Below are 16,329 nucleotides of genomic sequence, written 5' to 3'. Positions count from 1 at the left end.
CTGGGATCTCAGGTGGGGATAAGGCTGGCAACTTGGCCGTGCCTCCGAGGCTTCCCTGGTGGCTCAGACGTTAAAGCATCTGCCTGCAAGATGGGAGACCTGGGCTCGATCCCTGGGTAGGTAAGATCCTCTGGAGAAGGAAACGGCAACCCACTCTAATACCCTTGCCTGGAAAATCCCATGGATGGAGGAGTCTGGTCAGCTACAGTCCATAGGATTGTAAAGGGTTGGACACGACTGAGCGACTTCACTTTTCACTTGGCGTGCCTCCAAATTGGGTCTGAGGGCTCTGGGCATAAGGGCTTGTGCCCTGCCCACCCCATGACCACGCTGGCTGTTGGCAGGCGACATGGGCAAGGGGACATGCTGGAGAGCCTGAAGGACGTCATGGCCGAGTCCCTGTAAGCCAACGGCAACCGAAGAGTCGGCAGGTCAAGCTGGAGGTCTGGAACTATCAGGCCAGCACAGGTTCTGCACTGTCTTCAAGTCCAACTCCAGGAGCACGCAGGGCATCCTCCCACTGACCGAATTCACTAACACCTGGCCCTTCAGCAACCGGTGGAAGGAAGAGACCGAGGAGCACGACCTGACTGGGAATCAGCTGCACCTGGCCCTCTCAGCGAGCCTCGCTAGAGCACGCTGAGCGCCTGCGCAGAGAAAGACGCTTGGCCTTGGAGATCTGCTTGGGGAATCACCAGGGCGGTGCAAGCTCAACCAGGGGTCCTTCACCCAGGTGTCCCACATCGCTCTCACGCACCACGTGGAGAAGCACAAGCGGCTCCCTGAACAGGCCCCCACCTGTTCAGCCTGCAGGACCTCTGCTGCCAGCTATGGCCTCCGGCATTCCTGTGAACCGCATCGATCAGCTCCCACAGCCGCCACCGTCAAAAGCCACCCCAGGTCCTCCTCCATGGCCTATGCATTCATGACGCACCAGCACTCCTACTCATTGGCCAGCGATGGCCAAGGGCGGCAGCATCAAGGGCAACAGCTTCCAAAGGTGCGAGTCCATCCACCCGCGTTCCAGCCCAGAGCACGCCCTACCTCCCCTCCCGCCGTAGCACCCCCCAACACCCCCAAGTCCACTTTCCTTCTGAGAGGGCTCATGCTAGGGGAACACTCCTGGCCGCACAGCCCCTCCTGGGAGGAGGGGGGGAACTTACCATGGTGGTCCCAGCCAGTGAGATGTCCACAGCAGCATATGGACTGTGCTGGAGTACTTGCTGTGGGGGTCTTGGCAGGACAAGCCCGGACCCCACGGTGTGTGAGACATGGTGTGCTCTGCCTGGCGGGAGCCCGGCCTCTGAGGAGTGTCCCTGGGGACCTGGGAGGCCCGGCTCCCTATTAATTTGTGATGGAAGACTTCTCACCCTTCTGTGCCCTTGTATAGGGCTGGCAAGGAAGCCTCCATACAGCCATGTGGTGAGCCCACATCAGTTGTGGGGCCAAACCTGAGCAGTTTGCAGTGGGAAGGAGTTTGAGGCAAAGATGGGAGAGAATGCAGTCTTCCAAGCTTGAATCTCTTTTTGAATTCACATGTGTTTCACGTGGGGGGTGTGGGGGCTGTGCAGAGGCCAGTGCAGGGACAGGGAGTAAGTGAACGCCTTGGAGGCTTGGGCATAATCTCAGACCTCCTGGCTACCTGTCCTGGCCTTTCTGAGCACGGTATTTGTTTTCATTGTTTCTCACTTTTAACTTGAGCAAACACAACTTTGGTGATAGATTGGGAAAGAGAATTTCAAGGGTGACTGCTAAGTTTTGGCTTGCACACCTGGGTAAATCAAGCCGTTGCTTCTAGGTAGATTATTAGTGGTAGCAGTTGGGTTAGGGATGGTGGTGCTAACGGGGAGTTTCCTTTTGTTGACATGTTAATTTCAGTGCCCACATTTACCAGGCTGAAACCCAGGGGAAGGATTTAGCAGATGATATTTATCTCCTAGAAATCACCACGAGACCTTCTCAGAAGTGTTTTGTAAGAAGAAGCCAAAAGACTGAACCCTTGAGTGATGTGAGTAAATTTTTTTTTTTTTTAAATCATGGAGACTAACAAGGCATTGATATTGTGATGGGAAGTTGGTGATGCAGGGAAGATGTGGAGCAAATTCCCTGACAGGGAGAGAGGAATTAGGACACATTGAATGCAGACTTATTTTGGAAAGCATAGCGTGCTAATTCAGGGAAGTTTTATTAGTACTAGGAGTAAACTATGTCCTCTAGAAAGAAAGACTCAGTTCTGACTTTAAATTGTCAATGATAAACTCTGAGGGAGAAAAAACCCTATAGTGCATTAAAAAATCTGAGAGATGAATTCAATCCTAAACTGTCTACAGCTTGTGGTCATAGCATCAACACAATATAATTTCGATTGGGAGGGCCAGCTGATTTAGTGACCTGAAATCACATCAGAAGTGTGCAAACTTCATCACTAATGTCCTTGTAAGATTCTCCTGCATGGTTCAAATTTGAAATTCTCCCAAGACTTCCTTCAGTTGCAAAACAAAAAAATACACTCTCATCAATATTCATAATTACACATATTATATTCTGTACTGTATTAAAGTGAAGATGATAAGCTTGTCTCTTTGAAATTTGTGGTATGGTAAAGCGTCTGCCTACAACGCAGGAGACCCGGGTTTGATCCCTGGTTTGGGAAGATACTCTGGAGAAGGAAATGGCAACCCAATCCAGTACTCTTGCCTGGAAAATCCCATGGACAGAGGAACCTGGTGGGCTGCAGTCCATGGGGTCGCAAAGAGTCGCACATGACTGAGCGACTTCACTTTTACTTTTCACATTTTAATAGTGCTCTCCTGGGGTTTCAACAAAGCCCCTCTGGTTTCAAGGCTATTTGTCTCCTCCTACCTAGCTACAATTCTGTACAAATTGGATTATACTTACCACTTAGTCATGTCTGACTCTTTGTGACCCCATGGACTATACAGTCCATGGAGTTCTCCTGGCCAGAATACTGGAGTGGGTAGCTGTTCCCATCTCCAAGGGATCTTCCCAACCCAGGGATCAAAGCCAGGTTTCCTGCATTGCAGGCAGATTCTTTACCAGCTGAGCCACAAGGGAAATCCCATACTCACCACCAACCCCACCCCTCCACCCCCATTTGTCTCTTGACCCTACTGCTCTATGATACATCCTTTACTACTTCTGAAAATTTTATTAGTCCATTGTCAATAATGACCACTGTGTTCATCTGGTAAAGCTTTCATAACAATTTAAATGCCACAGACTTCATGGTTCAAGCAACAGAAGTTTATCACAGTTCTGGAGGCTGGAAATCCAAGATCAAAGTGTTGTCAGGACTGGTTTCTCCTGAAGCCTGTCTCCTTGGCTTGAGGATGCCTGCCTTCTCTGTGTCCTTACATGGCTTTTCCTCTGTAAAGGTGCAACCTTGGTGTCTTTCTTTTTATTGGGACACTAGTCCTATTGAATTAGTGTCCCCCTCCACCCCATGAATTTATTTAACTTCAGTTACCTCTGTAAAGGCCCTCTCTCCAAGTAAGTCATGTTGGGGGTTAGAGTTTCAGTGTGTGAATTTTAGGGGCACACCATTTCATAACAACTGTCTTTCTAATAAATTTGATGGCCATTTGGCTTTACTTTAATAGTGTAGTTTACTTCATGCTTTTGACAACTCCCTCCTGAGGATTTTTGCTCAATCTTGCCTAGTTTCCAGTATTCTTTCTTGTTTCTACCTGTATCATTGATTTTATTGGCCACTCCTACTTGGTTTCCATCCAGATTTTTTCTTCCTGTGGTTTTGTCCTGAGTCCTCTTCTTACCGCACTTAAAGTGATTTCATTGAGGGATATTAATCATGCCATAACTCAAACATGATATGCTTACTACTGACACACATTTTTACAGCTCTAGTCCAGATCCCTTTTGACCCTTGGAATCACACATGTTCAGTTTCTATTGAACATCCTTGGAAATTATTGAACATCTCTGACTAGGATAGGCACATGAGCTCAAAAAGCAATATACACTCATTACACATTTGTTGAGTGCATTCAGAACACTCATTCATTCAAAAATATCTGTTGACCACCTACTGAATAACAGGCACTGTTGTAGGTGCTTGGAATACATCAGTGAACAGAAGAGACCGAAGTCCTTGTCCTTAAGGAGATTCTATTATAGCAGATTACAGGCAATGGTTAATAATCATACTAAATAAGTAAATTATATAGTATTATGGATGATAAGTATTCAGATTAAAGAAAAAGACTAGGGCAAGAGGGATCAGGAATGGGTCCAGAGGCAAGTTGAAGAATTAAATTAGATGGTCAGTTGAACTTAATTGAGAAAGGGAGATTTAAACAAAGGTTTGAAGAAGGTGAGTGAATAAATACAGTTGTATGACAGGCATCTCAAATATACTATGTCCCAAAATCCCTTAAGGGCTTCCCAGGTGGCAGTATTGGTAAAGAATTTGCCTGTCAATGTGGGAGCCACAAGAGATGCAAGTTCAATCCCTGGGTCAGGAAGATCCCCTGGAGTAGGAAATGGCAGACCACTCCAGTATGCTTGCTTGGAGAATTCCATGGACAGAGGAGCCTGGTGGACTACAGTTCATGGGGCTCAGTTGGAAACAAGTTGGAAACTGAGCAACTGAGCACAAGGGCACACACACACACGCACAACTCCCTTGAACAAGTCTTTTCCTTAAAATTCTCAATGTGATTGCCATTCAGTTTTTTCTACTAGAATGATCGTATAAATTTATCTGCCAAAATAGGACATAATGGAAAGTAAAGAATGGTACTACAGGCATTAACCTGCACTTCCCCAGACAAACTTGGATGCATAGATGTGTGGTGCCTGGCTGTCACTCCAGGCAGAAACCTGTGTCATTCTTGTCCTCTTTCACTCCCTCATCTCTTCCCTCCACCTTATCTTCTCCCGGTAGATGATCAAGTTTTGATATTATCCAGAATATATCTCTTCCATTTCTGATACTGCTGTCTTAATTCCAGGATGCTGTCTTAATTCCTTAAGACCTCAGGATGTCTGACTAGGACAGGGAGAGGCATGAGCTCAAAAATGTTCTTACTCTGTGTTCGTTCCTCCCCAAATCCCTTCCCTAGATCTCAGACAGAATCTTCCTAAAAACTCAGATCCAGTCCTGACACTCTCATTTAAGATATGAGGACTGAGGGAATTCCTTGGTGGACCAGTGGTTAGGACTCCACAGCTTCACTGCCAAGGGCGTGGGTTCAGTCCCTGGTCAGGGAACTAGGATCCCTGCAAACCATGCAGTGCGCCCTCTGCCTGCCACCTCCCCCCCAACCCCCGCCCACCAAAAAAAAAGAAGTGAAAAGTTTGGGTAGAAAGCACATAAAAAGGCTGACAAGGCCCCTGCTAGTCCCAGGCACCCTCCTCTGTGCCCATCACTTGCCCGTGACTGGTGTGTATGCCAGCCCTGCCTGAGCGCCTATTACAATCTAGCCCTGCCGGCTGCTTTCCCCGAAAGGTAAGAACATGGGGCAATCAGCCAGTTTATCTTCTGAATTCACAATTTCTGTAATTTCAAGTCTAAACCTCGGTGTCTCACAAAGATTAAATGCCCATTATTGTCCTTAAGATGTGGGAAATTAAAAATATATCAGATCTCTCTATATTTCCTGTTTCAGTCCAAATGAATCCAATTAGGTTTCACTGCAAACTATAAAAATACTCTAGGCCTATTTCCTCTTTAAATTGATTATAAATGTTGATGCTCTTAAGTATAAGTGCAAATTAATCTAGGGAATTCCATGAAATTTTATTTCTTAATTAAGCAATTTAAACTAAATTAGTTAACTGAAACGAATACTCTGGCTCCTAAGATTGTTCAAGGTCAGACAAATGTAATCAAATGTAACACAGTGATTTTTCATTTGGCACAGACCTTGTGGTCAAACTTATTTCACTGGTTTGGACTTGATAGAGAGGTTGTAGTCTTGAGTCGGGTGATCTCTAGAGCCTGGGACCAGGATTATAGGAGGCAACACGAGGTGATGACACTCAGGCCAATTGAAGGAATTTCTAGAAAATAGAAATGTAGTTTCGGTTAAATTAAGAAAGGAACTGGGGCCTTAGACTGCCCCCAAATTAAACTTTCTACTGATATACATCTGGCAATGCTCCAGTGAGCACAATCCATTTGGCCTGCCAGATGGACCAGTCCTGGCAGCTTTTCAGTCTCACGCACAAAGAACTTCAGCCTGGGGAAGAGAAAAATCCCCAAACAAAAATATAAATAGAGAAGACTCCAGCATTGTGGCTGAACAATGGAGAAGACTCATAAAAATGAGGTTTTCACAACACTGTCTATGCATTTCAGACATTCCAACTGCTACCTTTTTTTTTTTTTCTCCTTGATTTTTAATAGCTTATTTATCATGGATGAAGGATGAGATTACTTATCTAAGGCTCCATGCTTGTGGCAGAAAACCTTTATAATGCCCACTCTCTCCTGGAGGAAAGAAGGCAATTTCTAGCCTCTTTCTGAGAAAATTCACTAAGTTATACAGACAGAGAACAGTGATAAGACTCTAAACTGGAAAAGATCATTTGAAAATGCAAACTTCTATATCATGGACTATCAAAAGAATTCAGGCTAAAAGGATGGACTCACCAAGGAGATTCTTTTTCCTCATTTAGAAAGATAGCATTTTCTGATTTTTTAACACCATGAGTCTAATTCAAGTTCCCCATTAGCTTGAATGAGAATTATCTTCTTGTCACTCAAACTATGCATCTGAGTTGAAGTTCATTGATCATCCTTCAGCTGGACTGCCATGGCTACTCAATAACCATGGTCCATTTCCTAATCATGAAGTCAAATGCTTAGATGAGGGCATGACATCCACTGAGGAGTCTAATCATGTTGACTCCTTCCTTGTTCAGAGTTTGCTGAGGGAAGAATAGATAGAAATCCATTCTAAGCAGCCACCCCAGTTTATGCCCTTTGTAATTATGGACTTCTGAAATTATTCTTAATAAATATTTTAACTCACTAGTCAATAGGTTACTTGGAGGGAGTTAGTGTAAAGTGAATGAAAAATATTAACATCTTTTACTTATTGAATTTTTTATCAAATACATTCAGCTAAAACTTAAAATATGGTCCTCCCTGCCCTCTCTGTTTCTCCCTCTTCTTTCTAGGAAAGATTTACTGAGTTCTCTCTGTGCCAGATACACATTGAGGGATTAGTGAGAATCATCAGGAAAATAAAGCATTTTTGGTGAATTTCAGGTTTATATATAAGAAGCCTACATTTTCATTAGCTAATCTTCAGGTTTCCTCCATTATTTGCATCTTGACGAGATATCAAATTTCAGATAAAATATCACAAATGAAAGCTCCCCTGTGGAACATTTTTCAATTTTAGATATTGGTTGTAGTGGGGTTTTTTTTTTTTTTTTTTTTGGTGGTGTTTGGCGGTGTATGTGTGTGTGTTGTCGTCTAGCTTGTTTAGAGGACTAGATTCCTTAACCCAGTCTCAACTCTTTAGAAATATTGAGAATTTTCTTTATTTCAAGTGAAGAGTAATTTAATTTTCTGTCCATTTATACCAGCTACTTTTCAGAATCAATCCCTTCCTTCATGTTTCTCTATCACTTCTGCATCCAGTCCTTTACCACCAATGCCTTAAGTTCCTGATAAAATCCTCAGAATCATGGCATGCTAAAGTCTTTTTGGAGGGTTACTTTAAGTATGTTTTCCACCATGGTGTGCACTTTTTATGTGTCTTATGTTGCTTTCTTGTACTGTCTTAGAGAAACAAATTCAAAAAGCTGCAACTGGGATTCTTCAGGTTGGGTCTTGTCAGCTATCTCTTAGCAGATATTTTCAGAGAAACAAGCAATCTTGCCACCATCCAACCCTGAGAACATTTGGAAAGTGGGCCTTGTTTGACCTTATCCCTTCATCCAGAACTTTTCTTTCTCAAAAGTCTTGTGCTGTTACTCATCCTTTTGATGACCAAAGCAAGAGCCAATTTAAAAAATCAAGTATATGTTCTAAAGCATTTTGACAAATAACGTTTGTGTAACAACCACCACTGCAGTCAAGATGCAGAACATTTTCATCACCCCCCAAAGCTCCCTGTGTCTTTTAAGGTCGGTCTCCCACCTACTCCACATCCTGCCCTGAGGTAACCATTGATCTGCTCTCTGTCTCTATTATAAATTAGTGTGCCTATAAACTACAGTTTTAGAATATTATGCAAATTGAATCACACACTGTTTTTCTGCATGTCAGGTTTCTTTCACTTATCATATTGTTTTTAAGATTCACCCATATTCTTGAGTGTATTGTAGTTCGTTTCATTTTAGTGCTACTAATTTCCATTTTATAGATATACTGCAGTGATTTTAAACATTCAGTTGTTAATGGACATATGGGTTTCCTTCTTTTTTGGTTTTGCTAATTAAGTAAAGCTGCTGTAAACTTACCTGTCCAAACTTTGTATGGCTATATCAAGGTTCTTTTTCAAGGAGAACTATTAAAGGTATATTCAAGGGCCAAAGTTCAGATGCCAAACAGAGGAAGCAGGTAATGTAAATGAAAGAAGTGGACTCAGTGTAAGAGGAAATGGGATAGTGAGGACTGAAGCCATCTGCCACAGATCCAGTGCTTAATTCTTACCTTAAGAAACAATGCGAAGAAAACTGCTGTGATAATGTACCACAACATCAAAAGAGAAGAACTTGCTCCTTGAGGAATGTAACAAATAGCCCTTTCCGTATTTTTCCTTCCCACAGGCTAAAACATCATTAAGAATACATTGTTAAGAAAACAGATTTCATTTTGGATGGTCTTGGGTTTCACTTCATAATCTATACGTACTAACTGCGTGACCTTAAGCAAGTTTCTGTACCACATATCTAAACCTTTGTTTTTTATTATTATAGCAAAATGAGGATAATAGTATTATCCATTTTATAGGATAAAGCTACATTATCTGGAACCAGCCTTCTCTCATTTTGGCATGAGCTACAATTTGACTGAGTGTTCTCTACATGTCAGGCCCTGTGTGAGGTACATAACTCTCATCATTTCATTTTATTAAATCCTCACCTCATTAGCTAGACAGAAAACTAAGGCTGAGCGAGGTTGAAGCCATGTGATGAGAGCAGAAAATAAGAACCATTAGCCATGACTGGAATTGTTCAGGCTTCCTCAAAGCATTAAGGCAGCAGTTAACAATTTTTTTTGAATCTTTAAGCTTTTTATTTTGTATTGGGGTATAGTCAATTAACAATGTTGTGGTAATTTTATGTGAACAGCAAGGGAGCTCAGCTATACATATACATGTATCCATTCTCCCCCAAACTCCTCTCCCATCCAAGCTGCCACATAACACTGAACAGAGTCACATGTGCTATAGGTTACTGGTTATCCATTTAAAATATAGCAGTGTGTACACGTCCAGCCCCAAACTCTGTAACTAATTCCATCCCCTTTTCTGTTCCCCGCAGCAACCATAAGTTCATTCTCTAAGTCTGTGACTCTAATCTCTTTCAGTTTTATCAGTAAGTTCATTTGTACCATTTCTTTTTAGATTCTACATATAAGGGATGTCATATGATATTTCTCTTTTTCTGTCTGACTTCACTCAGTACGACAGTCTCTAGTTCTGTCTATGTTGCTACACATGGCGTTATTTTATTCATTTTAATGGCTCAGTAATATTCCATTGTGTATATGTACCACATCTTTATCCATTCCTCTGTCGAGCAGCTAACAGTTTTCATTGACTAGCATCTGTCTCTACATTTGCAAAAGGCTGGGGCACATTTGAAAGGGAACTCATTTATTTGCAATCATGTCACTTCTGCCACTTGTCCATAACCTACAGGTAAATTCTCTATGATACAAATTATACCCCCTGTTTCCTGCTCAGTTCCAATAATTTTGGGGGTACTTTGGCTTTTTTTCTGGGATCAGGCAGTGGCTCTTCAGATGAATAGCAACAGCAACAACTGGCCCACTGAGTTTGAGAACCACCCCTCTTGAAAGGGGAAATAGCATCCTTCCTTTCTAGTCTGAATCTTTCCTCAAACATCAAACACTGGCTTCAGTTCCAGAGCAGCTGGCATCTAATGCCTCCCCACATTTTGCAGAGAGGAGAGTGCCTAGAGAGTGGTGGGAGGAGGTCATGGAGAGGACATGACTGCCTGGTGACCTGTGCGCTGGACCTGAGCAATCAGAGGCTCCTCATCCCCTTCTTGTCCTTGGAAAGCATGTTATGCCCACAGTTCTCACAGTGGGAACCATTCCAAGGAAGTAGCCTTGAGAGAGCAATGTGTTGTTGAGACTGTGGATGGCATACATGACTAAACCCACTGGAAGGCCTCCATACCAACTTTTAAAATTCTGGCAGGCAGCTGTGGAGATCTGCTAGTCTTACAGCTGCCCAAGACAGGCAGCTGTAATGTAATGTAAATTCCCTGGCACATTAATCCTGCCACCAACCAAGAAAGAGTGGCCCACCTCTTTCTTCTGTCTCTCCTGTATGAGACAGAATTTTTACCTGGGGAACCTCTGAGGTTGCAAACTAGCAGGATTCTTCAAATTTGATTTCCCCTGCCCCTGTGACCCAACAGAACATCATTGTTGGCTTCATTAACAAATTGTGAGGGTAATTTCACTTCTCTTGAAGCACATGGCACCTTTACAAAACGGAATTTCAGGATAAGCAAAGACTTCTGCTGGGTTGAAGGAAGAAAGGAGATGAAGTGTTAGTTGTATGTGTATGTGTGTGGTTGGGGGTTGGGATCAGGGACTAGGAGTCAAGAAGAGCTTCTGCCTGAGCGTGATATTTATGAATGAGCTTGCATTTTGATTCTTGTCATAATTTCTAAATCGGCTTATATGTAAACTCACTTGAAAAATAGTCATTATTTCACTTGTGGTCCATGTCTGGATTATACTTTCTGCAATGTGAATTATTTTATAAACAGATGCTGTACTTATAGGCAGCTTAATTGTATTGCATTGGCTTTTCTTAAAAGTAACTTGTCAATATGTTAAATTCTTGGGACCTAGTCTTGGAATTATTCATGATAATGGTCTAAGAGCCTCAAGATATCAACCTGCCCTGTCCTCTCTCCCTTATGAGAAGCTCTGGGAAGATACCCAGGATCTAGATGAGCAAGTATGAGAGTTCATCCAATATTAGGCCCCAAATGGATACAATGCAACCTATGCTAATAACTTCCTCAACATTGAACTCTGTGAAGCATTCAAAGTACTTCCTAATTTCTTGTCTTATCTGATTTATATCAAAAGTCAACAAACATTTACCAAGTGCTTACTGTGTCAGACACTGTAGTAAAGTTTAGGAAACAAAGATGAAAAGGACAGCCTGAAATCTCAAAGTGCTCATGGCATACACCAAGGGAGAAGATTGAATCACGGGTACAATTCATTATAATAAACACTGTAAGGGAAGTATGTACATGATACAGAAATTCATTTTAACTGGGGAGAAGAGAAAGTATTCTGGGGAAGACACTCCCAGTTATGGTTATGCGCAGGAACAACTGGGCCAGAGGCTAGAGTGTCTGAAATAAGAGCGAGATTGTGAAGAGCTGAAGCAGCTCACTGAGTTCTGCTGCAGGCTAACTGCGGGGGGAGCCGAGTGGGAGCAGATGCGCCCCATTTCCTGCCCGCAGACATTCCTTAAATCTCTAAATCACTTGGTCTAGATTTGTTGAGAGCTTTTTGCCTAAGAAAGTCCAGGATCCTGACGACAGGGGCTGGAGTTGCTCCCTCCGGGTCCGTCCCGGCACCCAGAACCTGGCAAAACCGCTAAACAGCTAGGCAGCTGCTGGCCGCCAGCAGGCTCCAAGTTCTCCTCCCCTGGAAAGTTAGAAGACTAAAAGGATTTGAAGGGGGGAAAAAAAAGTTCTATGTTAGTGCAAACAGATCTGTATATCAGCAGAGAGTTATCAAGGTTAATGAGAAAAATTATCTCATCAGAACAACCCCCGGATGGAGACGCGCGCGCAGGAGCAGCAGTCTCTAATCTGTAAACGCTGGGCCTCTTGAGCAATGCGATCCATCAAAGTCACTTCCTTTGCCTTCCCTGGAGAGCGCACCCCGCTCCCGCCACTGGCTAGGGAAGGGAGGGGGGGTCCCCCCGCAGATGGGCAGTGGGCACAAGGGCGATGGCAGGTGCGCCCGGAAGTGGAAAAGGGAGCAGCACCTGAATGAGACAGACCCCAAACCTCCCTCTAGCTCTTAGGGAGCCAAAAACTGAGGATGCCCAAGCCAGTACCAGGGGAGGGAAGAAAACGTGCACCCTATACACACACACACCGCATATACACCACACCCTGTACTCGCATGCACACATGTAAATACACGTAATATGGACGTGTCACACACACGCACACACTCATTCACTCCCACCACGCATCCTGCATGAACACACTGCACATGTACATACGGCACGCACTTGCGTGTGCGCGCGCGCACACACACACGCACACACACAGGCAAGCTGTGTGTCCTGCTGTCATTTGTTTTCAATCTTTCATCCTTTATGGGAAATAACAACTGTTTAGTCAGATGCATTTTCATAAACGCTTGTCCTAATGGTTCCTTTGGCAGGAGCTTGGAATTTCCACCTGCTGCCAGTCCTAGGGGTAGATAATTTTTTGTTTTTGTTTGTTGCAGTTATTGTGGTGCTGATTGTGGTTTAGTTTTGCATTATTCCAGAGAAGGCATGGGCTTCCCAGGTGGCTCTGCTGCTGCTAAGTCACTTCAGTCGTGTCCGACTCTGTGCGACCCCATAGACGGCAGCCCACCAGACTTCCCAGTCCCTGGGATTCTCCAGGCAAGAACACTGGAGTGGGTTGCCATTAAGAAACCTCCTGCAGTGTGATAGACACAGGTTCGACCCCTGGGTGGGAAGATCTCCTAGAGGAGGGCACAGCAACCCACTTCAGTGTTCTTGCCTGGAGAATCCTCATGGACAGACGAGCCTGGTGGGCTACAGTCCATGGGGTCACAAAGAGTCGGACACAGCTGAGCACAGCACACCCAGCACAGAGAAGGCAGGGAAGTCGAAGAGAAGTAGCTAGGAAGCCACAACTTTTACAGGCAAACCATTCAATGCGGTTAGTCAGACTGCGACGCACTCATCATCCTGGGGCTGATGTAACTGCGCGCTTCCAGTGCCAAGTTCCCATCGTTGCCGCCATGCCATATTCCCTTTACACAAAGGGCAAGCGCGTCAACACCAGGGGCGCTACTCTTTGATCAGGCCCCCTTCCTTTGGCCGAGGCTCCCTTGTTTCTCACACTTCAGGTCTTCCTCAAGTGCCATACCCTTTGGCAAGTTTTTAGCCTCCACAGATCTTCCCTCTCCTCCAGTATTCCGTATTAAAGTTACAGTAACTTTTAGTACTACTCCTCTGTAAAGCATAGTTTAGTCCATAATTTCTATCAATTGGTATTTTCACTAGATTTCAAGGATGCCAGTCTCGACTTCTGCCAGCTTGTGCAACTGCGGGGCACGATCAGTGTTTTAAAGCATTCTGGCATGCCCCCTCAGCTCTGGGCAAAGGTGGGGAGCTGTGTTGTGATTCTTATCTTAAGGCATAGCCAATTGATTTTACATTCATTACATTTCTTTCTTTGACAGAGGCGTCCTTCAAGAAATGATCTATTTTTCTGGATATTCTGTTTCCATACATTGCTTAGAATATCTGAAGGCTTACAAATTGTTCTGCAAGCACAGAACCTTCTTTGACGTAACTGTCAATATTCTTCGTGGTGCAGCCTTTGTCAATGGAGAATCAGAGGGGACCATGCTTCAGAAACCATGACCCCAAGCACCCAGAACCAACCCCATTTGATGACAAACATGGTCTCGACATGTTAGGATGGCAGAGACACGATTTCTAGGTTTCTCACTGATGTTAACTTACCAAAGATCCTGTACACATTGGTTGGCTAGTATGATCAAAATTTAGTGTAATTTATCCTTTAGATATTTGTTGCTTACTTACTAGCTGTGTTATAAACTCTGGAAAAGGAACGGGAAGTATACCTCTGAACAATCCAATGATAAGATTTGTACTGTAGAATTTAGAATTACAAGTGGTGGTCGGCACCATAAAGGAACTGGAGTATTTGATAACAGAGGAGGAGCTTGAAGCAGGAGAATGGGGGCAGGTGTAGCAAGAACTCAAGATGGAGTGAGGCAGAAGGTGAGGACAGGACGTTTAAACTAAAACCCAGCAGAGGAGAAGCAGTAGTCTTGAGAGCACAGAAGAAGAAGAGATAGTCTGTCAAGTGGAACAGTTGGTTTTGTTCAGCTCTATAACCACTCCTTATTCGGGGCACCTGCCTTAACCTTGAGAGTCCCAGGTCACAATGATAATAGCTAGTTGGCATTTAGTGTTCAGCTACAAAATACCATTATTACAGTGTTGCTCCAGGAAAGCTTATTGCAAATGAAGAAATTGAGACTCAAGTAAAGAGAGGGATATCCAACCTTATCTATTGGACTCCAGAGTGTATGTCTCCCCCTCCCCCCCATGGTAATTGTATGCAAGTGAGTGAGCGTGACCCAGAGTCACCCAACTCCAGGATCTGAAAAACTGTTCAGAGTATGTTCTCTTGATGACCTGTCTATAAATCAAATTGAAAATAAATCACAAATGTTTTACTTGTAAAATTTTTCTTGTAAATATGATGAAATACATCTAGGAGTAGGGAAGAGTCAAAAATTAAGCAAATAATCCAAAGAGGATAAGAATAGCTTCCCTGATGCTTCCTGATGTATATTATATGTTAGCATTAGCTGGCCCCTGCCTGTATAGACAGTAGATAACCATTATTGACTCCAATATTTCCTTCTTTCATTCCACAGATGCTTTCTGAGCACCTGTTATATGCCAGACACCCTGGTAGTAGCTCAGGATATAGATAAATATCATGCTCTGTCCTGGGTTTATATGCAATACTTTGGGGAACAAAGAGAAGAAACAATTATAATGTAATATATATAGTATGGGAAGTGCTATGTTTGAGGTACACAGGGACATGGAACACAGACTGGAAGGAGGCAGTGTTACAATTTCAGCAAATGCTCCTTGAAGGAGGTGATTTCTGATCTGAGTTCCTAAAACGTAAGTAGGAGTTAATCAGCTGAAGGCTATAATCCAGAAGTGCTAGCAGGGAACATTATGGGAACTTCCAAGTAGCTGTTTTGGCCGGACCTAATGTGTGGGTACAAGAAAGTAAGCGTAGTAGGTGAGGCTGAAATGTAACTGGAGGCTAGACTGTGAAGAGCTTCTACAATGTGATCAGAAGCTAAGATCTTATTAGTTCTGTGGGGAGTCATCATATGTGAAAATGTAAGCAGAGAAATGATGATGTTTTTTGAGTAATCTGTGAGAGCTGAGTGGAGAATGAATGAGAGGAGGGGAGACTAAAGGGGTGGCAGAGTGGGGTGGGATCATTGCTGTGTGCCTGGTGCTGTCCTGGTCATTGGGGCTCTGACCATGAATGAGGCAAACACGGAGCCAGCAGGCCAGGGAGAGAGACAGCAAACTTCACTGCTAGATCTCATTTTATATTCCTGACCAGTAACCTCCTCTGGCTGCTTTGTGCTGCCCAGCAATCAGGCTGTAAGTCCATTCACTCCTTCACTTCCCTAGATACTATTTCATCAGTTCTCTTCCCTCAAACTGCTATGTCCTCCCAGAAACTCACACTTCATGGTTGACCTTTCTTCCCACCTCACAGAGAAAATGCAAGCAGCCAGAAGAGAACATCCGATGGACTCAGCACTGTGCCTACCCACGTTCCATGTCTGCAAGTTCTGACACCCCCTGCCTAGCACCACACAAATTCCCTGGACTCCCATCTAAAACCAGTCCCTCCTCTTCCTGGATCCTGTTCCCTCTGGCCTACTCAAAACAATTCTCTTGCTTTTCCCCACCAATGGACCATTCCATCAGCATTTAATGTAGTATTATTCTTCCCAGCTTATTATCCTTTTCTTGACCCACTTTGACCACCAACTGCTCCAATGTTTCTCTGCTCCCATTCATAGCAAATCTCAGAAGAGTTGTCTATACTCACTGACCTAATTCTTCTCCTTCCAGGTTTTCTTTCTGTGAACCTACTACAACTGGGCTTAAGCCCCACCACTCCACAGAAATTACTTTGCTAAATCCAGGGGTTAGTTCTCAGTCCTCATCGCAAGTGGCACTGGTAATGATATAGTTGCATAAATCCTATTCTTAGATGTCCTCTCTTGACCTTGCTTCCAGGGCACACATTTTCTTGGTTTCTACCTCATTG

The 16,329-nt window shown here is 43.8% G+C and overlaps 1 protein-coding gene across 1 annotated transcript; it reads left to right on the top strand.

The window, feature by feature from the left end:
- Positions 1-645: 645 nt before the first annotated feature.
- On the top strand, positions 646-16,042 carry LOC147378267 (uncharacterized). Its single transcript, XM_086368101.1, has 3 exons — positions 646-1,000; positions 1,895-2,008; positions 15,769-16,042. The coding sequence occupies exons 1-3, from the start codon at positions 911-913 to the stop codon at positions 15,988-15,990; spliced, it is 426 nt and encodes a 141-aa protein (XP_086224227.1). The 5' UTR covers positions 646-910; the 3' UTR covers positions 15,991-16,042.
- The last annotated feature ends 287 nt before the right edge of the window (positions 16,043-16,329 follow it).

The sequence above is a fragment of the Bos grunniens genome, chromosome 2 (assembly GCF_055505025.1).
Source record: "Bos grunniens cultivar Pamir isolate PY7600 chromosome 2, Bosgru_T2T1.0, whole genome shotgun sequence".
Lineage (NCBI taxonomy): Eukaryota > Metazoa > Chordata > Mammalia > Artiodactyla > Bovidae > Bos > Bos grunniens.
Note: the sequence above shows the minus strand (reverse complement) of the source record. Positions and strands in the feature narration are given on the sequence as shown.